Source organism: Anomaloglossus baeobatrachus, chromosome 6, assembly GCF_048569485.1.
Source record: "Anomaloglossus baeobatrachus isolate aAnoBae1 chromosome 6, aAnoBae1.hap1, whole genome shotgun sequence".
NCBI classification, from domain to species: domain Eukaryota; kingdom Metazoa; phylum Chordata; class Amphibia; order Anura; family Aromobatidae; genus Anomaloglossus; species Anomaloglossus baeobatrachus.
Window position 1 is genome coordinate 504,611,217 of NC_134358.1, and position 24,527 is coordinate 504,635,743.

The window sequence follows — 24,527 nt, forward strand, 5'->3', positions numbered from 1 at the left end:
AATGTCCACTGAAGAGCTCACTGAGCATCATCAGTAATATAAGACAATGGGTGAACTTGACCAGAGGCAGAGGAACAAGTCTCGTTGGGGATAAAATGACATTTTCTTATCAATATATCTCCTTGTCTTTGATAATCCTAGTAGACATGAGAAAGGGGGGATGGCTGCCATTTATAACACTGAGGCCGTAAGCCTTCTGAGTCCATGATAACACTTAAAGGTGGTGTCCATATACTTTGTATCAGCACAGTCTCAGTGCAGCTGACTGTTCTGCTGATGACTATTCTCCTCCTCTTCAGATGTACACTCAGATGAATGATGGTAGAAGTGCTTGTCATCTCTATGATCCTCATCTTCCTCATCTTCCCGATCCTCCTCCTCTTCCTCACTGTCTGTATAGTCCCTTGGCAGACGACTGCCTGCTTTGAGCGGCTCCCCCCTGGGATGTATATGGTAGTTGGAGGACTTGTCTTCCTGATTGTCCTCTGAACATTTCTCCTCGCAGCTGGCTTTGCTTCCTCTTTGTTTCTCAGCATCTTGGACGGCCTGTTCCTTGGCCTTCTTGCTTCTCTTCCACTTCATACGTCTGTTTTGGAACCATATCTTAACCTGTTGGGAAAATGGGAAATGTTTAGTCATTTTAAAGAAATGGGGCTTTACAGTAACATGAAACAACTCATCAAATATTTCCACTTTACTTGGATATAATTTACACATTTCTGTAATTTTTTTGTTTGCCCATTTGTATCAGATCTGTAATTTTGCAATTTAACAGGCCAACCGCAGTGTGATAAATTTACTGTAAAAAAAATAGAAGGGGATCAACACAATAAAAAGTGATCATACAGTATAGTAGATGAAAAAAGCACCCCAACAAGATCAAAAAACAACAAGTATATTCATCCCTATGTAAAAAAAAAAGCAACATAGCTCTGAAGAGAAATAGGAATCTCCAGCTTCCAGAGAATGGACAGATGGTAAGTAATACTATAGAAGTTTATTGTCTCATTATTAAAATCGGTTTACAGATTGTTAAAGAGGACCAACCACCAGGATTTTCATATATAAACTAAAGCCAGTGCTATACTGGCGCTATCATGCTGATTCTATACATACCTTTAGTTGTGAGATTGGATGTATACTTTCTGAAATATAGGCAAGTAAAGTTTGTAAAATGCGCTGTTATTTGATGAGAGGTGCAACGGAATATCCAATAGCTGGGTTTTGACACTTATTCCCGCCCCTGTCTGCCTTCCCCCCCCCCCTGTCCTTCCTCACCTTGTAATAACAGAGACAGCGGAGTAAGGATAGGCAGGCAGACAGGGGCGGGAATAACCAGTAACACTCGACCCACTTATTAGATATTCTGCAGCTTCTATCAATCAAATAACAGTGCATTTCACAAACCTTACTTGCCTGTATTTCAGAAACTATACATCCGATCTTACAATTAAAGGTATGTATAGGATAAGCATGATAGCGCCAGTATAGCACTGGCTTTAGTTTATATATGAAAATCCTGTTGGTTGGTCCTCTTTAAACCATCATGGTTCAGACACACTGGGTTAACCTATGTGTTTTGGCAGAAGACTTCCTTATTCATGGATATCTGAAGAGCTGAAAGGCTATGTTTTTTTGCATGTTTTGTTCATTGGTTTTATGGATTTTTTTTTTAAATCTGAGTAAACAGTTTTCTTGGGAACTTTGGGAACTAGTGATTAGAAGAAAATGCAGCATTTCAATTTTTCCATAGCTCCATGGAAGGGATACATTAACTTGACATATGGGTGAATACATTTGTTTTTTGGAACTTTCTGGACTACTGCTTTTTTCTACTAATTTCCTATAATGTACACCAAAAAAAACTGTCTTTGCTAAAATGTTCTGGTGCATGGACAATCCAAAGGTACCCAAATCCATTAAGACTTGGGAAGAAAACAACAGTCTTAATAAATCTCCTCCAGAATGCCTTAATACATTCTTCAGCTCAACTGCATTATTTTCGCACAATGACTATTTGTGGGAAGAACCCGAAATGTTCTTTTCCAGTGTGGATCATATTTTCGGTCAACGCTGAACACAGGAGAGTAACATTATCAAGTTTGAGGCACGGAAAGCGTTTGGCTATGGCCGCAATACAGTGACTCAACCTCTAGAGCTTGGATTGTGGTCTACTGTACTGGATAGTGTCATACACGTCACCATTACGTACATGTTATATTAAACTTATTATTATAAGTTTGGGGTAATAAACTAAAAGGCATAGGAGTATATTTCCCCTGAGATGATACCTGTGATAATGAAATGAATAAATCCTACAATCTGGAAGATATTGGTAAGCAATATCCTAGGAAATATTGGAGCAAATATTGTGGCTAGTGTAACCAGAAGTGAGATGTTCCTTAGGAAATAGGAGACTGTTAATATAAAACATTGGAGGAGAAAAAAATAGTAATAATAATAATACTAATATAATGATAATAATTATCATGTCTACCTTTCAGGAATATAGAAAAGCCCTCTGCATATGGTTATATAAGAAATAGTGGCAGCTCTTCTATTCTAGTATTAATTGGAATAATATAATAATACATCTGTGCTAGAGATGGGCCCCATAGAGATGGGCCCCATTGTGCAGTTTTACTGTCTTAGTACATAATATGATAGTACCAAGATTTCCCAGTCAGATTGAACTACTTCCCACCATATTCTGCAGAGACTACACATTGTCCTCAATGACAGCATTTCTACATCAAAAAGACTGACCCGCACATCCAACAGTTGTGAACAGTTGCTAGCTGAAAACACAATATAACTACAAAATAGGTCCCAGTATATTGAGATACACCTTGTTGTGGTTATCGGACTCACATACATTGGCCAATACATAAGCTAAGTATCGCTTTTTTTAAATATTCCTATAGCTGTAATGCAATAGCAGAGTTCCCTTATTCATTGTTAGCATTCTAGGGTGCAGCTGTATGTATTTTGTAGTTATTGTGTCTTCCGCTGGCGTCTGTAACCAGACTGTGTCCATCCTCCATTATAGCTGGATAGCTGCCCAGACATGTAAGTTTTTAACCCAGGCAGAGGCATTTGACTTAAGAGTCCCAGTATATTGAGATCACCTTGTCGATGGTTACTGGGCTCACATGCATTGGCCAATACATACGCTAAATATCTCTTTTTTCAAATATTCCTATAGCAGTAATGCAATACTAGAGTTCCCCTATTCATTGTTAGTATTTTAGAGTGCAGCTGTATGTATTTTGTAATCAGTTCTTCATCAGCTACATAGACTTTTGCAAAAAAGAAGCCAAATGATATAGGAGTATGGTCGGGAGTAGAACACATTGTCTTGTTGACCAAAGCAGAGTTCCTTTGTATGACAAATTCACATAAAAAGCCATACATGTCTGATAATTGTGTGTGCTGGACCCCTGCCTCTCCTTTTATTGCATGGGCATCATTACATATGTGCATCACTCTCCATTCACTTCTATGGGAGTTCCAAAACCAACCAAAATTCCAATAGAAATATGAAAAAGAATGGCTATGTCATTTTAATTCAGTGTTCTTGAGGACCCCAATTCAAAAGGAGGGACCACATGTATCTTTTCTTTTACTGTAGCAAAAGTTCAGTTCACAGTCCATGTCCTATATCAGTTCACAGTCCTTGTCCTATATCTAAGAACCCTGGTCAAAGAAAAGTATTTTTTGCCTGCTTCCCTTTAGCCCCCAGTCATGCCACCATCTTCTTATTTACACTGAGGTATAAATGATATTCACACATTACAGAAATATCATCAGCCACTATCATTGCAGTTCAGAGGTCAAGAGTTAGAAGTGTTGTGAATCATATCTTACATGTTTTTTCCATGTTCACACATATTTTGCCTTATGTTTTTTTGTCCCTCTCACAGAACACAGTGATCTGCATTAATGTTTCTATATGTGGCTCAGTGGTTAGCACTGCAGTCTTGCAGCACTGGGGTCCTCGGTTCAAATCCCACCAAGGACAACATCTGCAATGAGTTTGTATGTTCTCCCCGTGTTTGCGTGGGTTTCCTCCGGTTTCCTCCCACACTCCAAAAACATAAAGTTAGGGACTCTAGATTGTGAGCCCCAATGGGGACAGTGTTTCCAATGTATGTAAAGCACTGTGGAATTAATAGCGCTGAATAAATATTATTATTGTTATTATATTTGGTTCTTTTACTCTCTTATACAGCGCTATTAATTCCACAGACTTGATTATCTAATATATTCACTAAACAAGAAAATCCCTGACTATATCCACAACACATCACATACTTTTAACATATAGTATTATAATTATAAAATCATAATCATGTTATACATTTACTAATGCTCCTCCATATTATTACTAAGTATGTATCACCAAACAAAAATATTGTTTTTGCATAAAAAAAATAATTTTACAATTGCTGGTAAAGCTACAGATCATATTGGTTATTACAAGCAGAAGAAGGTTTTGTTCTAACTAGTAATATCCAATTTAATTGGGAAAAAAATATTAAAATAATAATATCCAATTTGGTGTATAAGCGGATCACTTCCATTCATCTTCCACCATTGTTATTCACCACATCCATCCCGTTATATAAGGTTCTGTAGCAGGGAAACACCAGCTGCTTAGTCCTTACCTCTGTATATAATAGAGGTATCCTTATCTACCCTGCGCCTGTCCTCTCCAAATGTACGGATACAATGTATAATGTAATAACCACAGCACCTGTAATTGTGTATTATATTATATTTACCGCATCTCCACTAATAGAAGCTGGAAACCTAGATTAGATAACTAGACGGCATTACAGGATATTCATTTAGATATTAACATTGGCGCAGGATTTTAACAAGGTCACAATGATAATTTTTTATTAAAATTCCAAACTATAGGGGGCGCTGTTCTCATAACCTTCTCTAGGTGATATTAGAGTTACAGCTGTGTGGATGATCTACATAGATTGTGGCAATTATTTTATAATAATGATTTTAATTATTGTATTATTATTATCTATCATCTATCTATTCTATCCTTCTATCATTTATCTATCCCATCTATTATCTATTTATTATCATGTTGTCTATATATTATCTATCTAGCTACATTATGATCTATCCATCTATCCTATATTTTATCTATCTATCTATTTATCTATCTATATGTCTATCTATTTATAAAAAAAAAATTGCTTGAGAACGGTTCATTTGAAACAAAACCTCACCACTGGGCTAATAAAGTCCTGTTTTTAACTGTAAGTATACTGGAAGTGCTACCTTTTCTTTTATATATTTGTTTATTTATCTATGTATTATCTATCTATCTATGCATCCATTTATCCATCTTTCTTTCTATCTATCTATCTATCTATCCTATAATCTATCTATCTATCCTATAATCTATCTATCTATCATCTATCTATCTAGCCTATAGTCTATCTGTCTATTTATCTATCTATCTATGTATCCTTCTATCTATTATCTATCATCTCCATCTATATATTATCTATCTGTGATCTATATATCTATGTATCTAACTCTCCTTCTTTCTATCTATCTATCTATCTATCTATCTATCTATCTATCAATTATCTCCATCTATCCTAAACTTTGTAAACTACACAATAATTATCACACCCTTATATTTACTATATAACATTTATAATAGGATTGCTACTCATCTAATTAGCAAATATCCCTTGTTCTGTGTAGTATATATTCTAATCTTCCATGCTGCAGTTATTAATCAAAGCAACCAAATACTGAATATGCAAATAGCAATTATTGTAGATGCACCACAAAGCTCAGCACAAGGGACACAAGATGAAAGGAACTGATCACATCATGTATAATACAATTCAGTTCATTGCAGTCAGACAAGGAAGGGAATTTTCAGCTAATAATGAATCCTGGTGTAAAATTATTATTATTATTATTATTATTATTATTATTATTATACCATAGTAGAAAAAAAACAGTAAGAAAAATGTGCCAGTTATAATGTATCAAATTACTTTTAGCAAATACCTTTAAGAGTTGGTAAAACTCTGGTACTACTCAATCAAGATAAATGTGGTGTGTGCCATGAGAGAGAACAGAGAAGTATAAAACCACAGAATAACTTTGTAGAAATCATTGACAGCCATGACAATAATTAAACATTTACTATAACTGGACTGTTACAGATAGATAGATAGATAGATAGATAGATAGATAGATAGATATATAGATAGATAGATAGATAGATAGATAGATAGATAGATAGATAGATAGATAGAGGGATAGATAGATAGATAGATAGATAGATAGATAGATAGATAGATAGATAGATAGATAGATAGATAGATAGATAGATAGATAGATAGATAGATAGAGGGATAGATAGATAGATAGATAGATAGAGGGATAGATAGATAGAGGGATAGATAGAGGGATAGATAGATAGATAGATAGATAGATAGATAGATAGATAGATAGATAGAATATAATATAGAATAGATAGACAATGGATAGATAGATAGATAGATAGATAGATAGATAGATAGATAGATAGATAGATAGATAGATAATGGATAAATAGATAGATAGATAGAGGGATAGATAGAGGGATAGATAGATAGAGGGATAGATAGATAGATAGATAGAATATAATATAGAATAGATAGATAATGGATAGATAGATAGATAGATAGATAATGGATAGATAGATAGATAGATAGATAGATAGATAATAGATAGATAGATAATAGATAGATAGATAAATAGATAGATAATGGATAAATAGATAGATAATGGATAAATAGATAGATAGATAGATAGATAATGGATAGATAGATAGATAGATAGATAGATAGATAGATAGATAGATAGATAGATAATGGATAAATAGATAGATAGATAATGGATAAATAGATGGATAGATAATGGATAAATAGATAGATAGATAGATAGATAGATAGATAGATAGATAGATAGATAGGGGGCACATATGACATTGAGGGCACAGCACTATCCATGTACCTGTGTTTCTGTTAGCATGAGGGATGTGGCCACTTCAAACCGTTTGGGTCTGGAGAGATATTTATTCAGCTTGAACTGATGCTCCAGCTCCAGCAGTTGTTGGCTGGTGAAAGCTGTCCGGGGTCTCCTGCATTTCCCCAGCAGATTGGACTGAGTCTGAGCTGCAAACATAGGAAAGAAAGCTAAATACACTAAATATACATATATAGAAAGATAATTAAGTTTTATAATACAAATGCTAATAATATACAGAAAAGAAAGCAGAATATGTGTGTGTGTGTGTGTGTGTATACTACATCAACATACTACAATTCATATACTACTACTAGTAATTACCATTATTACATACAGAGAAGAGAGTGAAATAAAAGTCCATTGAAACATTACATCAACAGAATAGAACTACAGTTCATAAGAACTACGAATGTATAACAATCATGGATTATGTGTATAACCTCCTCTTTAAATTTCTGTAAATATATATCACAATTTATTTACATATATTTAATATATTCTCAATCGTGTGCTTCTATCTATCATTACTAGTATAATTTCCATTTCACTATTTTCTATCTCTTAATATTATGAATATTCTAATGATGATCATTAAAATGTATTTAGATAAATATCTTATATTCTCAGTTTCTACCTGAATGTATGTGTATGTAGCTTTCTTTTTCTATGTAATCTCTCTACATAAACACTGTGTATTTGCAATCTCTTTATAAACATATTTATTGTTACACTTTATATTTTTTAATATCTATGTTCTATTTTCTGCCTCTTTCCTTCTCACTTTCTCTCTTTATCTGCATTATATTTGTGACTTTCATCACTTTTATTTACATTTTATGATTATGCTGATGATTATTATTATTATTAATAATAATAAGCAGAACTACTATTATCATAGCATAATCTTTATTCTCAGCCCCTATCCCTCTATTTTGCAGCCAATATCTTTCTCTTCCCTCCTCTTGACTATACAGTATTCCTACTATGTCTTATTTTGTCTTTTTTTTAACTCTATCTTTTCTCATTTCTTTCTTCCCTCTTTTATCTCTCCTTTCTCTCTTTACATTACAATGTCTGTTTTTGTTTCTTCCCTCTTGCTCTTTGTATATGTTTGTCTTCCTTTCTTTCTCTTTGTATATATGTTTCTGTGTCTTCCCTTCTTTCTCTTTGTATACATGTTTCTGTATTTTCCCTTCTTTCTCTTTGTATATGTTTCTGTCTTCCTTTCTTTCTCTTTGTATATATGTTTCTGTCTTCCTTTCTTTCTCTTTGTATATATGTTTCTGTCTTCCCTTCTTTCTCTTTGTATATATGTTTCTGTATTTTCCCTTCTTTGTCTTTGTATATATGCTTCTGTATTTTCCCTTCTTTCTCTTTGTATATATGTTTCTGGCTTCCCTTCTTTCTCTTTGTATATATGTTTCTGTAATTTCCCTTCTTTCTCGTTGTATATGTTTCTGTATTTTCCCTTCTTTGTCTTTATATATATTTTTCTGTGTCTTCCCTTCTTTCTCTTTGTATATATGTTTGTGTATTTTCCCTTCTTTTTCTTTGTATACATGTTTCTGTATTTTCCCTTCTTTCTCTTTGTATATATGTTTCTGTATTTTCCCTTCTTTCTCTTTGTATATATGTTTCTGTATTTTCCCTTCTTTCTGTTTATATATATGATTCTGTATTTTCCCTTCTTTCTCTTTATATATATGTTTCTGTATTTTCCCTTCTTTCTCTTTGTATATATGTTTCTGTATTTTCCCTTCTTTCTCTTTGTATATGTTTCTGTCTTCCCTTCTTTCTCTTTGTATATAAGTTTCTGTGTCTTCCCTTCTTTCTCTTTGTATATATGTTTCTGTGTCTTCCCTTCTTTCTCTTTGTATATATGTTTCTGTCTTCCCTTCTTTCTCTTTGTATATATGTTTCTGTATTTTCCCTTCTTTCTCTTTGTATATATGTTTCTGTATTTTCCCTTCTTTCTCTTTGTATATATGTTTCTGTATTTTCCCTTCTTTCTGTTTATATATATGATTCTGTATTTTCCCTTCTTTCTCTTTATATATATGTTTCTGTATTTTCCCTTCTTTCTCTTTGTATATATGTTTCTGTATTTTCCCTTCTTTCTCTTTGTATATATGTTTCTGTATTTTCCCTTCTTTCTCTTTGTATATATGTTTCTATGCCTTCCCTTCTTTCTCTTTGTATATATATTTCTGTATTTTCCCTTCTTTCTCTTTGTATATGTTTCTGTCTTCCCTTCTTTCTCTTTGTATATATGTTTATGTGTCTTCCCTTCTTTCTCTTTGTATATATGTTTCTGTGTCTTCCCTTCTTTCTCTTTGTATATATGTTTCTGTGTCTTCCCTTCTTTCTCTTTGTATATATGTTTCTGTCTTCCCTTCTTTCTCTTTGTATATATGTTTCTGTATTTTCCGTTCTTTCTCTTTGTATATATGTTTCTGTGTCTTCCCTTCTTTCTCTTTGTATATGTTTCTGTGTCTTCCCTTCTTTCTCTTTGTATATGTTTCTGTATTTTCCCTTCTTTCTCTTTGTATATATGTTTTTGTTTCTTCCCTTCTTTCTCTTTGTATATATGTTTCTGTCTTCCCTTCTTTCTCTTTGTATATGTTTCTGTATTTTCCCTTCTTTCTCTTTGTAGATAGATTTCTGTGCCTTCCCTTCTTTCTCTTTGTATATATGTTTCTGTATTTTCCCTTCTTTCTCTTTGTATATGTTTCTGTATTTTCCCTTCTTTCTCTTTGTATATATGTTTCTGTATTTTCCCTTCTTTCTCTTTGTATATGTTTCTGTGTTTTCCCTTCTTTCTCTTTGTATATTTGTTTTTGTTTCTCCCCTCTTGTTCTTTGTGTCTGTGTTTCTTTATTCTCCCCTTTTCTCTTCCTTTGTATATTACTGCCTCTCTCACTTTTGTATTCTCTTTAAATCTCCCAATAATTTGTGCTCCTTCAAAAACAATAGCTCTTCGCGCCAATGTCGCATCCATTGTATAATCTATTAAATCTATTATAATCCTGGCCCACTCCTGCAGCCATAATACACCTGGATGTCACTTTAATAGGAAATAATATTCCCATAGAGCTGCGATTTAATTTAAGGAGTTGTGATCACAATGAAATATATATCATGTTCTCAGCACAGGAAGAAGGTGATGATGATGATGACTTGCTGGAATCTGTCTCAGGGCCATTACAGAACATGAAAGAGAAGGATGAAATGGAGCAGTGATTTGTAATCAGCCTGATAAGTGGCAAAGCGCCTTGTTCCAGCGTGTAATTCCTGCTATCTGATAAATCAGCACTTCTTTTACTAGAGAGCCTTGGAGCTTAATCTTCACTACAGCCTGAAGCTTCTTATTTACCCTCCAGAGGAAGTGACAAAAAATGACGCAAAGCAATGATAACATGGGGATCGTGGTAACAGCCTGATGAGAAGAAAGAAAAAAGAAAAAAAAAAAGAGAGAAAGGTTGATGTCAATTACCACTATACGTCTAATTTATTTGTATCAAGTGTTACATTATATGTATGGCACTTATATATCTATCTATCTGTCCATCTATCTATCTATCTGTCTGTCCATCTATCTATCTACGTATCTGTACATCTATCTATCATCTATCTATTTATCTGTCCATCTATCTATCTATCTATCTATCTATCTATCCAGCTATCTATTTATCTGTCCATCCATCTATCTACCTATCGGTCCATCTCTCTATCTACCTATCTGTCCATCTCTCTACCTATCTGTCCATCTATTTATCTGTCTGTCTATCCATCTATCTACCTATCTGTCCATCTATCTATCTATTATTTATCTCTATGAGATATATACAACTCAAAATGGCAAAGATCTCTGAGGAGGAATATCACTGTATTTTTTGCTAAATTCTTCAGTTAAACAAGACAGCAGCCCATTCCCCCATATATGTCAATATATTAGGTAAAAAAGTATAGAATTAAATAGTCACGTAGGGAATTACCTATAATAAAGACAAACTATAATTGTTATCTCGGCAGACAAATGAAAAAGATTCTATCTATCCTATATTGTATCTAATTATGAATCTATTTATCCTTCTATCCCTCTATCTATCTATTATCTATCTATTATCTATCTATCTATCTATTATCTATCTATTATCTATCTATCTATCTATTATCTATCTATCTATTATCTATCTATTATCTAGCTATCCTTCTATATATCTATCTATTAATCTATTTATCTATCTATCTATCTATCTATTATCTATCTATTATCTATCTATTATCTATCTATCCTTCTATATATCTATCTATTATCTATCTATCTATTATCTATCTATCCTTCTATATATCTATCTATTATCTATCTATTTATCTATCTATCTACCTATCTATCCATCCATCTATCCTATATGCTTTCGCCTCTGTGTCATCCTCTGTATAATATAGGTATAATATACGGTGCACTGCAGTCATGGTGATAATAGTTGTAGAGGCTATCTACATTGGTGAGAGAAAAGGTTGTGGCCTTGTGGAGATACTATAAACTAGCAAGACGAAGGCGCCCGGACAGCTCCGTATGTGGGGACATAACCTCTCCGGTCCTCATATGAATACCAGCCCCAGATTCGGGAGCCCACTGCACTGTGGCCGCTACATTACATACTCGGCCACCTGTCTGTCCATGATCTGTTATCTATGCGGAGTTTGTTATTACTATATGCACACACACACACACGCATATATATATATATATATATATATATATATATATATATATATATATATATATATATATATATATATATATATGTATATATACTGTATATGTTTCACAAAAGCGTATATATACATGTATATATATATATATATGTGTGTGTGTATATGTATATATATATTTAATTTTATATATATATATATATATACAGACACACACATACAGTTTTAAAGATTATATGTGTGCACATACAACAATAAAGCTCAGCACGGCAAGAGGACCTATACACATGCTTTCATATATATATATATATATATATATATATATATATATATATACATTGGCAATCTCGGGATGTGATACATGAGCACGGAAAATATATAACAATTAGATATATGACAGAAAACTAATCGGGGAAAAAACAAACAAACTGAATATTAGGTAACAATATCATTAGAGATAACACAGTGTAGATGTCCCTATGTAGGACTCTCCTCCCCAGGAGGGCATTGGTGCTCATCATGTTGCATGGCAGACGTCCTGTCTTTCCCCTTCCTAGCTCTCCTCTATCTGTGGATCCCTCCTGACATTCTGGGTCAGGGGGGCGCTATTTCTTTCTATATCACAGAGCGGCCATCATTAGCCATTTAGAGGATAAAGTAATTGGGGTACTCACCATTGAAGTCTGCCATCTTGGGTATCATCATGTTGGCAGTGGAGGTTCGCAGCCAGTGGTCCAGCTGGAATGTTCCGGCGCCGATCTTGAGGGGGTCCAAGGCATGGTGGGCATGGTGGGCGCCCTGCATGTGGGTGGAATAGGGGTAGGGCAGTCCTGGGTGCTGTCCGGCCGCCAGAGCGGCTGCTGCAGCAGAGTAGCCATAGATGGGGTGGGGGTACAGAGCCTGGTGCGGGATGCCGGTGCCCCCCGAGGGGTGTATGCCCATCATGGTGCCAGGGTGCTGGTGGCCGCTGAGGAAGCCCGGCTTGGGAAGTAGTCCGCATGTCCGAGGGGGAGACGGGGTCTCAGTCCTTAGGTCTGGGTGCTCGGAGGGAGGACTGCTGGACAGGGAGGAGGTGGACAGGGACGTGACCAGGGACAGCGGGGACGTCTGCGGCTTCGGGGGATCCATTGCCAGGAGGGCGTCTATCCGGAAGTTCTTGGACTTCTCCATGGATCCTCCGGGACGGGACCGCAGAGAAGAGCAAATCCCTGGAGCACAAGCAACAGAAAGGTCCAGGGCGGCAGAGCAGCAACAGGCGCAGAGCAGCAACAGGCGCAGAGCAGCAACAGGCGCAGAGCAGCAGCAGGCGCAGAGCAGCCGCAGGCACAGAGCAGCCGCAGGCACAGAGCAGCCGCAGGTACAGAGCAGCGTGGAGGCGGCAGAGTCAGAGCAGAGTACAGGTGAGCAGAGTGCAGGTGGCGGAGCGCGGGGCTGCACTTCCAGGAGTCCCGGGAGCAGGGTACACTGTCACTTGAAGGCCCTGCTGTCCTGACTATTGGTCACCTCGGCTCCAGACTGTGATTGGTGACAGACTCAGATGGGTGGGACCAGAGTCCTGCTCCTGTCAATGAATGAGGCTCCTGGAGCGCAAACTAACAGCTGGCTGCATCCATAGCCCCGCCCCCACTCCGCCTCCGCCAATCACAGAGCTGCGTGCAGAGCATCACCAGTAATGTACAGACATCTAAATCTACACATGTGCACTAGTATAACAAAGTATATATATATATATATATATATATATATATATATATATATATATATATATATATATATATATATATATATATATATATGTAACCAGTGTATATATATATATATATATATATATATATATATATACACAATGGTTACATATAGTCAGTACTAGTTATCTATAGCTATGTAGATATGAGCACTAGTGTAATACAGTATATAATACAGTATATCTTATATATACATGTACAGTAGTGTAATACAGTAGATATATATATATATAGAGAGAGAGATATGTGTGTGTGTGTGTGTGTGTGTGTGTGTGTGTGTGTATATATATATATATAGACACATACACACTGGTTACATATAGTACTAGTAATGTATATGTATGTAATACAGTGTGTGTGTGTGTATATATATATATATATATATACACACACTGGTTGCATATTGTCAGTACTAGTAATCTATAGATATGTAGATATGAGCACTAGTGTAATACAGTATATAGTGCAGTATATTTTATATATGCATGTGCAGTAGTGTAATACAGTAATCCTATATATGCATCTGCAGTAGTGTACTACAGCATATACTATATATATATGATAATACATATATTGTCAATGTATATGGATACAGTAAATGTGCACTAGTTCACTACAGTGCATTCTATATACACATAAACACTGGTTATATATAGTCATATACGCATCACTAATAATGTATGTACATCTACATATACACGAGTGCACTATTACACAGTATTTTTTATTGATATATATATATATATATATATATATATATATATATATATATATATATATATATATATCTATATTGTATATGAAAAGGCTAATGTTACCCAAATTAAATCAGTGATATTTTAGCAAATCTAGTGGAGCAATATGAATGTAAGCCCTATGCGGAAACTCGACCCCCATTGTTAGGGTAAGCATATAAGATGCCATAGTGCAAATCATAAAAGGTACCCACCAAAATGCACCATAATGCGTGTACCAAGTTACAGGCCGGCACTGCCCAGGGCCCCAACATGCGTTTCACCAAAAGCTTTATCAGTAGATATTAATTATTTATTTATATGTAATTATATGTGACCAAATTGGTATGACTTTTTTTTAATAGTTATTATATTTAAGCCATCATGTTACTTGCCTTTTTTGACCACCCTGTCTCTTTTGGTATTGTTTTCTAATTGGGTGGGTTGCAATGTGTTTTTTTTCCCCTTTAGCTATAGGTAAATAAAATGAGTTATTCAAATTGCATTGATTATACTACTAGTGGTTGCAATCAGCATTTTCTATAGGAGGCTCTGCTATGTAAGTATTGATGCTATTGTGGATATATAGCCACAATCCTTGCTATCCAGCTGCTAATATCTTATTGTTTGTTTACTCATCAACATGAAATTTGAATTTAAATGCTCAATTCATATGAATCTATTTACATGTTGCAGAAACCTCCCATTCACATGTATGGAACCAAATTACTTTGAATGTAAATGTACCCTAAGAATCATGTATAAAGGTGGGTGAACTAGTAGAGGGGGTCCTGTAAAATGGGCAGCACAGCCCTAGGGTCCTGAATTCAAATCTCCCCCAAAAAGAAATACTAGTAGTGTGCCTATTTCTCCCTTCTTTGCCTGAGATTTCTCCCACACTTTCAAGACTAAATGTAGATTGTGGGCTCCAATTGGGACAGCGATGAAGATGATGATGTTTGTAAAGTGCTGTAGAAATTAATGGTGTGATATAAGTGAGTAAAATAAAAAAAAATACTAATTTGGAAAAATAGTTGTGAGTGCCTAAAGGGAACTACTTGTCAACTCCTTATGAATGGATCCAAGGGGTGAGAATATTTAATTTTTTACTCTCTGAACCCATTAATAAGGATTTATCCAGTAGTGTACAAACTCTTTCATTCCACACCTCTGCACATATCAAGTCTCACTTGGTATTTTTGTCAAGTGAAGGAGAGCACCCTGTAAATCAGTGTCACCTGGGTGATGAAAACCATAGCCCTTCCTATTATACATCTATAAGGAAGCCATCACACATAGCTTTTTTTTCTACAAAAACAAACTGCTATGGACATAGAGTTGGTTCAGTGAATGTTTTAGCATTTTTTTATACTTCTACTGGAAGCTAGAGCAGGGCAGAAAGGGGCGGTGGGGGGATGTGGGCTGGGGGTGGGGTGCAGGTCTACAAGCTGAATTTAACATGAATGAAGCTTTCAGGTTAGTTTTGCTGGAGGTGGCATTTTGTTGCTATGCAAAACTTATCACTGATTCTTGAGAAGTTTGGTTTTATATATATATATATATATATATATATATATATATATATATAATAAGTATATAAGGGCGCACTCACACATTCGGCTTTTCTCCGGTTTGACCCTTCCTCTGTGTCAAACTATCGCCCCATATCACTTCTCCCCTATGCCTGAAAAACTACTGGAACAACATGTCCATCTTGAACTGTCCTCATACCTCTCTTCCTGCTCTCTCTTTGACCGGTTGCAATCTGGCTTCTGACCCCATCATTCTACTGAAACTGCCCTAATCAAAGTCACCAACGACCTACTAACCACCAAAGCCAAGCGACACTACTCTATCCTCCTCCTCCTGGACCTGTCCTCTGCCTTCGACACAGTAGACCACTCCCTCCTACTACAGATTGTCTCATCTCTGGGCATCACAGACTTGGCGCTATCTTGGATCTCCTCATACTTATCCAACCGAACTTTCAACGTCTCCCACTCTCACACCACTTCCTCATCTTGCCCCCTATCTGTCGGTGTCCCCCAAGGTTCAGTTCTTGGACCCCTGCTGTTCTCCATCTACACCTTTGGCCTGGGACAGCTCATAGAGTCCCATGGCTTTCAGTATCATCTCTATGCTGATGATATGCAGATCTACCTCTCTGGACCTGACATCACTTCCCTACTAACCAGAATCCCACAATGTCTGTCTGCTATTTCATCCTTTTTCTCTGCTCGATTCCTAAAACTGAACATGGACAAAACAGAATTCATTGTCTTTCCTACTCCTCACTCAACCCCCCCACCTGACATATCCATCAATGTCAAGGGCTGCTCACTTTCCCCAGTGCCACGCACTCGCTGCCTGGGAGTAACCCTAGACTCTGTTCTCTTTCAAGCCACACATGCAAGCCCTTTTCACCTCCTGTCGCCTCCAACTCAAAAATATTTCCCGGATCCGTACATTCCTTTCCCAAGAAGCTGCAAAAACCCTAGTACATGCCCTTATTATCTCCTGTCTGGATTATTGCAACCTCCTGCTCTGTGGCCTCCCTTCTAACAGTCTCGCACCCCTACAATCTATTCTATACTATGGTGCCCAGCTAATCCACCTGTCCCCCCCGCTACTCCCCGACCTCTCCTCTCTGCCAATCCCTTCACTGGCTTCCCATTGCCCAACGACTCCAGTTCAAAACACTAACCATCACATACAAAGCCATCCACAACCTGTCTCCTCCCTACATCTGTGACCTAGTCTCCTGGTACTTACCTGCACGTAACCTTCGATTCTCACAAGATCTCCTTCTATACTCCCCTCTCATCTCCTCTTCCCACCATCGCATCCAAGATTTCTCCCGTGCCTCCCCCATACTCTGGAATGCTCTGCCACAACACATCAGGCTCTCGCCTACCTTGGCAAGCTTCAAAAGGAACCTGAAGACCCACCTCTTATGACAAGCCTACTACCTGCCATAACCCTCAGTCTGATACAGCGCCGCACTATCAGCTCTACCCTCACCTACTGTATCCTCACCTATTCCTTGTAGACTGTGAGCCCTCGCGGGCAGGGTCCTCTATCCTCCTGTACATGTTTGTGTCTTGTATTGTTTATGATTATTGTACTTGTCCTTAGTATGTACACCCTTTTCACATGTAAAGTGCCATGGAATTGATGGCGCTATAATAATAAATAATAATAAAAATGCGGCGCACGCCAGTACAGTGTATACAGTACAGTGGCAGCGCAACAAGCGCTGGTCACATTCTGTCATGTATATAAAGAAAAAAACGGCACCTCCTTCGTATGGATTCAAAAGTTGCTGGGGTGCACTTCAGGTTCCAAGGCCATATACACAAGAAGTAACAAGGCACTCCCAAAATATGATGAAAGGTATATTTATTAATGTGCTCGACAACAAAACGTTTTCGGCCCAAATTGGACCTTCCTCAGTAGCACATAAGTGAGGAGGATCGTGGCATGAACTGTAGGCGTGGAGTCCACCGCTGCATGGGGGCTGCCATGACTCCGCGCCTACAGTTCATGCCACGATCCTCCTCACTTATGTGCTACTGAGGAAGGTCCATTTTGGGCCGAAAACGTTTTGTTGTCGAGCACATTAATAAATATACCTTTCATCATATTTTGGGAGTGCCTTGTTACATTCTGTCATGTGACCGGAGCATGTGACCCGGAAGTTGCGGCGCTGCCACTGTACTGTATCATACTGTACTGGCGTGCGCCGCATCCGTCAAACCAGCGAAAAGCCGGATGTGTGAGCGCGCCCTTACAAAGGTGAGTACACCCCTCTCATTTTTGGTAATTTTTTACATCATTTCATGGGACAACACTGAAGAGCTGACCCTTTGATTCAATGTAAAGTAGTCAGTGTACAGCTTGTATAACAGTGTAAATTTGATGTGCCCTCTAAAAAACACAACACACAGCCATTAATGTCAAGATTGCTTTCAACAAGTGTGAGTACACCCCTAAGGGGCACTTTGCACACTGCGACATCGCAGGTGCGATGTCGGTGGGGTCAAATTGAAAGTGACGCACATCCGGCATCGCATGCGACATCGCAGTGTGTAAAGCCTGGATGATACGATTAACGAGCGCAAAAGCATCGTAATCGTATCATCGGTGCAGCATCGGCGTAATTCATAATTACGCCGACGCAATGGTCCGATGTTGTTCCTCGCTCCTGCGGCAGCACACATCGCTGTGTGTGAAGTCGCAGGAGCGAGGAACATCTCCTACCAGCCTCACTGCGGCTTCCGTAGGATATGCGGAAGGAAGGAGGTGGGCAGGATGTTTACATCCTGCTCATCTCCGCCCCTCCGCTCCGATTGGCCGCCTGCCGTGTGACGTCGCAGTGACGCCGCACGACCCGCCCCCTTAACAAGGAGGCGGGTCGCCGGCCACAGGGACGTCGCACGGCAGGTGAGTGTGTGTGTGAAGCTGCCGTAGCGATAATTTTCGCTACGCCAGCTATCACCACATATCGCTGCTGCGACGGGGGCAGGCACTATCGCACTCGGCATCGCAGCATCGGCCTGCGATGTCGCAGTGTGCAAAGTGCCCCTAAGTGAAAATGACCAATTTGTGCCCAAAGTGTCAATATTTTGTGTGACCACCATTATTTTCATGCAATGCCTTAATTCTCTGGCATGAAGTTCACTAGAGCTTCACAGGAGCCGCTGGATCCTCTTCCATCCTCCATGATGACATAACAGAGCTGGTGTACGTTAGAGATTTTGTGCTCCTCCACCTTCCTTTTGAGGATGCCCCACAGATGCTCAATAGGGTTTAGGACTGGAAACTGGTTTGACCAGTCCAACATCTTTACCCTTAGTTTCTTTAGTAAAGCAGTGGTTATCTTTGAGGTGTATTTGGGGTCATTGTCATGCTGGAATACTGTTGTAGCTCCCCACAGCTGGCAGAACTTATCCAGCCCCAAGCCATGACACTCCCACCATTATGGCTGGCTATATTCAAAACAAACTTGCCTTCATACTCCTTACGTGATTGTTGCCTCACACACTTGACACCATCTGAACCACTTAAATTTATCTTGGTCTCATCAGACCACAGAATATGGTCCCAGTAATTCATATCCCTAGTCTGCGTGTCTTCAGCAAACTATTTGTGGGTTTTCTTGTGCATTGTCTTTAGAAAAAGCTTCCTTCTGGGATGACAGTCATGCAGACCAATTGGATGTAGTGTGCAGCGCATAGTCTCAGCACTGACAGGCTGATCCCCTCACCCCTTTATCCTCTGCAGCAATGCTGGCAGCACCAATATGTCTATTTTGAAAAGACAATCTCTGGATATCGCACTGAGCACATGCACTCAGCTTCTTTAGTCGACCATTGTGAGGCTTGCTCTGAGTAGAACCTGTCTTGTTATGCTGTATGGTCTTGGCCACCGTGCTGCATCTCAGTCTGAGGGTGTTGGCAATCTTCTTATAGCCTAAGCCATCTTTATATAGAGCAACAATTCTTTATTTCACATCCTCAGAGAATTCTTTGCCGTGAGGTGACATGTTGAACTTCCAGTGACCAGTATGAGAGAGTGTGTGAGTGATAACACCAAATTTAACACACTTAACCCCATTCACATGAGACCTTGTAACACTAAGGATATGTATACACGGGAGCTCGCACCTGCGGATATATCTGCAGGTACGGCCGCAGGTTTCCCGCAGCTGCTCGCCGGAATCCGCAGCTATTTTTAGCTGCAGTACTACAGCGAAATAGCTGCGGTAAATCTGTGGAAATTCATGCAGATTACCTGCGGAAGTCCCGGCCTCTATCTCCATGGTGGAGGGCCAGGATTTCCGCAGGTAATTCCGCAGAAAGAATTGACAAGCAATTACGTACGGCTGCAGGACATCAGCAGCATGTTCCACAGCCGCACGTATCCGCAGCATGGACACAGCACTCCCCATGTCCTATAGGATAATATGGGGAGTGTCTGTGCATGCTGAAACCTGCGGATTTATCTGGAAAATCCAGAAAATCCGCAGATAAATCCGCAGGTTTAATCTCTCGTGGGCACATAGCCTAATAAGTCACATGACACCGGGGAGGGCAAATGGCTAATTGCGCACAATGTGGCCATTTTCACTTAGGAGTGTACTCACTTTTGTTGACCATGGTTTAGACATTAATGACTGCCTTGAGTTATTTAGAGGCAACACCAAATTTACACTGTTATACTTGCTGTACACGGACGACTTTATATTGTATCAAAGTGTCAGATCTTCAGTGTTGTCCCATGAAAATATATAAAACATTTACAGAAATGTGATGGGTGTACTCACTTTTGTGATATACTGTATGTGTGTGTGTATATATACAGGGTGGTCCAAAAGTAGGTGGACAGTATGTGTAATAGGGTTATCAAACATGGTGTAAACTGTAAACTGACTCAGTTACCCTTAGCAACCAATCAGATTCCACCTTTCATTTTCCAAAGAGTCTGTGAAGTATGAAAAGTGGAATCTGATTGGTTACTATGGTCAATTGAGTCAGTTTCACTTTACACCATGTTTGATAACCCTATTACACATACTGTCCACCTACTTTTGGATCACCCTGTATATATATATATATATATATATATATATATATATATATATATATATATATATACAGTTAGGTCCAGAAATATTTGGACAGTGACACAATTTTCGCAAGTTGGGCTCTGCATGCCACCACATTGGATTTGAAATGAAACCTCTACAACAGAATTCAAGTGCAGATTGTAACGTTTAATTTGAAGGTTTGAACAAAAATATCTGATAGAAATTGTAGGAATTGTACACATTTCTTTACAAACACTCCACATTTTAGGAGGTCAAAAGTAATTGGACAAATAAACCAAACCCAAACAAAATATTTTTATTTTCAATATTTTGTTGCGAATCCTTTGGAGGCAATCACTGCCTTAAGTCTGGAACCCATGGACATCACCAAACGCTGGGTTTCCTCCTTCTTAATGCTTTGCCAGGCCTTTACAGCCGCAGCCTTCAGGTCTTGCTTGTTTGTGGGTCTTTCCGTCTTAACTCTGGATTTGAGCAAGTGAAATGCATGCTCAATTGGGTTAAGATCTGGTGATTGACTTGGCCATTGCAGAATGTTCCACTTTCTTGCACTCATGAACTCCTGGGTAGCTTTGGCTGTATGCTTGGGGTCATTGTCCATCTGTACTATGAAGCGCCGTCCGATCAACTTTGCGGCATTTGGCTGAATCTGGGCTGAAAGTATATCCCGGTACACTTCAGAATTCATCCGGCTACTCTTGTCTGCTGTTATGTCATCAATAAACACAAGTGACCCAGTGCCATTGAAAGCCAAGCATGCCCATGCCATCACGTTGCCTCCACCATGTTTTACAGAGGATGTGGTGTGCCTTGGATCATGCGCCGTTCCCTTTCTTCTCCAAACTTTTTTCTTCCCATCATTCTGGTACAGGTTGATCTTTGTCTCATCTGTCCATAGAATACTTTTCCAGAACTGAGCTGGCTTCATGAGGTGTTTTTCAGCAAATTTAACTCTGGCCTGTCTATTTTTGGAATTGATGAATGGTTTGCATCTAGATGTGAACCTTTTGTATTCACTTTCATGGAGTCTTCTCTTTACTGTTGACTTAGAGACAGATACACCTACTTCACTGAGAGTGTTCTGGACTTCAGTTGATGTTGTGAACGGGTTCTTCACCAAAGAAAGTATGCGGCGATCATCCACCACTGTTGTCATCCGTGGACGCCCAGGCCTTTTTGAGTTCCCAAGCTCACCAGTCAATTCCTTTTTTCTCAGAATGTACCCGACTGTTGATTTTGCTACTCCAAGCATGTCTGCTATCTCTCTGATGGATTTTTTCTTTTTTTTTCAGCCTCAGGATGTTCTGCTTCACCTCAATAGAGAGTTCCTTAGACCGCATGTTGTCTGGTCACAGCAACAGCTTCCAAATGCAAAACCACACACCTGTAATCAACCCCAGACCTTTTAACTACTTCATTGATTACAGGTTAACGAGGGAGACGCCTTCAAAGTTAATTGCAGCCCTTAGAGTCCCTTGTCCAATTACTTTTGGTCCCTTGAAAAAGAGGAGGCTATGCATTACAGAGCTATGATTCCTAAACCCTTTCTCCGATTTGGATGTGAAAACTCTCATATTGCAGCTGGGAGTGTGCACTTTCAGCCCATATTATATATATATAATTGTATTTCTGAACATGTTTTTGTAAACAGCTAAAATAACAAAACTTGTGTCACTGTCCAAATATTTCTGGCCCTGACTGTATATATATATACTGACTGTATATCTCAACCTCCCCTTACTGGAGTGAGAATTGCTACTTTTTAAAAAGTAGTCATTCAGAATTTTGGCTTCGACCTCTTTGATAACTAGCTAAGCCCACTTTCTCACTCAAATTTCACAAGTCATGACAATGGCGTGAAATCCCAAAAGGTAGCACACTTCTGCGCAAAAAAATAGCATGTGGGAAATTTCTGACATTTTGATGGCAAAAACTGGCCCAAATGCCTTGATAGATTGATAAATTACCCCCAAAGTGCTCAAATTTGTCATCCCTGTTGTCCAGTTCAGGTATAATACAACTATCCAGACACACATGATATGGAAAAACCAGTCTGAGGCCTCCTTCACCTGTTTGTATTTAAACATGTATGTGGGAAAATGGTACCGGTATCATTAGTGTTTTGGCTCAGTGTGGCATCGGTGTATGGTCCATGTGTCCGTTCTTGCCATCAATTGTCAACAATATTTGTTTCGATAGCTAAAGAAATAAAGGCATTTTAAAGCTTTTCCTATATTTTGCAATGTTAAATGCATATAGCACATGGATGGTACACGGAGGGCCCATGGATGCCATCCGTGTGCCGTACATGTTTTTCGCCGACTCATAGACTTGTATTGGTTCTTGTCGTCCGTGGTGCCGGAAAAAAACCCAGAGGTGGAGGAAGGTTGAACTAGATGGACCTAGGTCTTTTTTCAACCTAAGTAACTATGTAACAGATAGTCTGCAAGTGCATTCCATGGACACACGGTCTGTGTGAAAACACAGACATGTGAAGATCACCATAGGTTATAACAGGTACTGTATGTGTTGTATCTGTGAAAAAAATGGATGGCGTACGTACTGGAATCACGGACCTGTGATGGAGGCCTACAGGTGCCCATACATCTCAGATAGCTGTTGAGCAAATGTAGGTGACAGCTGTTACCTTGTATTTCCAACATTTTTAATGGGGAGAGTCAAGTAAAATACTGCAAGACACCTCTGAACCTGCCTGATCACATTTCAGGGAAGTCAGACATCCAGTCCCCCATACAGATAAGATGGGGGGCAGCTTGAGATGACTTAAAGGGGTATTCCTATCTCTAAGATCCCATCCCAAAATGTAGAAGACATAATAATATTAGCAAATACCTCTACTTAGAACTATAGAATAGTTCTCCTGATTAGCTATGTCTCTTACCTCATGTGCAGGACATTGCAGCTTAGATATCCATGAATACGATCATGAGAAAGTTACTAACTAGCTGTCACTATATGAGTGGACATAACCATGGATACCTAAGCTGCAATGCCCTGCACATGAGGTAAGAGACATAGCTAATCAGGAGAACTATACTACATTTCTAATTGGAGGTATTTGCTAATATTATTATTACTCCTACTACATATTGGGATAGGATCTTGAAGATGGGAATACCCCTTTTAATCCAAAGTACAGTTGAAACCAGAAGTTTACATATACTATCTAAAGGTACATCTGTTGGAAAGCCAAGAGTATACATGCACTAAGAGTGCTATGCCTTTAAACAATATTGGACAGCCCATATGATGATGTCATGTCTTTGGAAGCTACTGATAGGTTTATTGGCAAGATCTGAGTTAATTAGAGATACACCTGTGGATGTATTTTAATTCACACCTGAAACACACTGCTTCTTTGTGTAGCATCATGGGAAAGTCATAAGAAATCAGCCAAGATCTCAGGAAGAGCATTATGGACTTGTACAAGTCTGTTTCATCTTTGGGAACAATATCCAAAAACCTGACGGTGCCTCGTTCATCTGTACAAACAATTATATGCAAGTACAAACAAGATGGGAATGTCCAGCCATCATACCGCTCAGGAAGAAAACGAGTTCTGTGTACCAGAGATGAACGTGCTTTGGTCAGACATGTGCATATCAACCCAAGAAAAAAAAGCAAAAGACCTCGTAGAGA

The 24,527-nt window shown here is 38.4% G+C and overlaps 1 protein-coding gene across 1 annotated transcript; it reads right to left on the reverse strand.

Moving 5' to 3' along the window:
* Positions 1-231: 231 nt before the first annotated feature.
* On the reverse strand, positions 232-12,951 carry MNX1 (motor neuron and pancreas homeobox 1). The gene is made up of 3 exons (XM_075316752.1): positions 12,456-12,951; positions 7,048-7,208; positions 232-609 (listed from the first exon to the last, which is right to left on the reverse strand). The coding sequence occupies exons 1-3, from the start codon at positions 12,949-12,951 to the stop codon at positions 253-255; spliced, it is 1,014 nt and encodes a 337-aa protein (XP_075172867.1). The 3' UTR covers positions 232-252.
* Between the last annotated feature and the right edge of the window lie 11,576 nt (positions 12,952-24,527).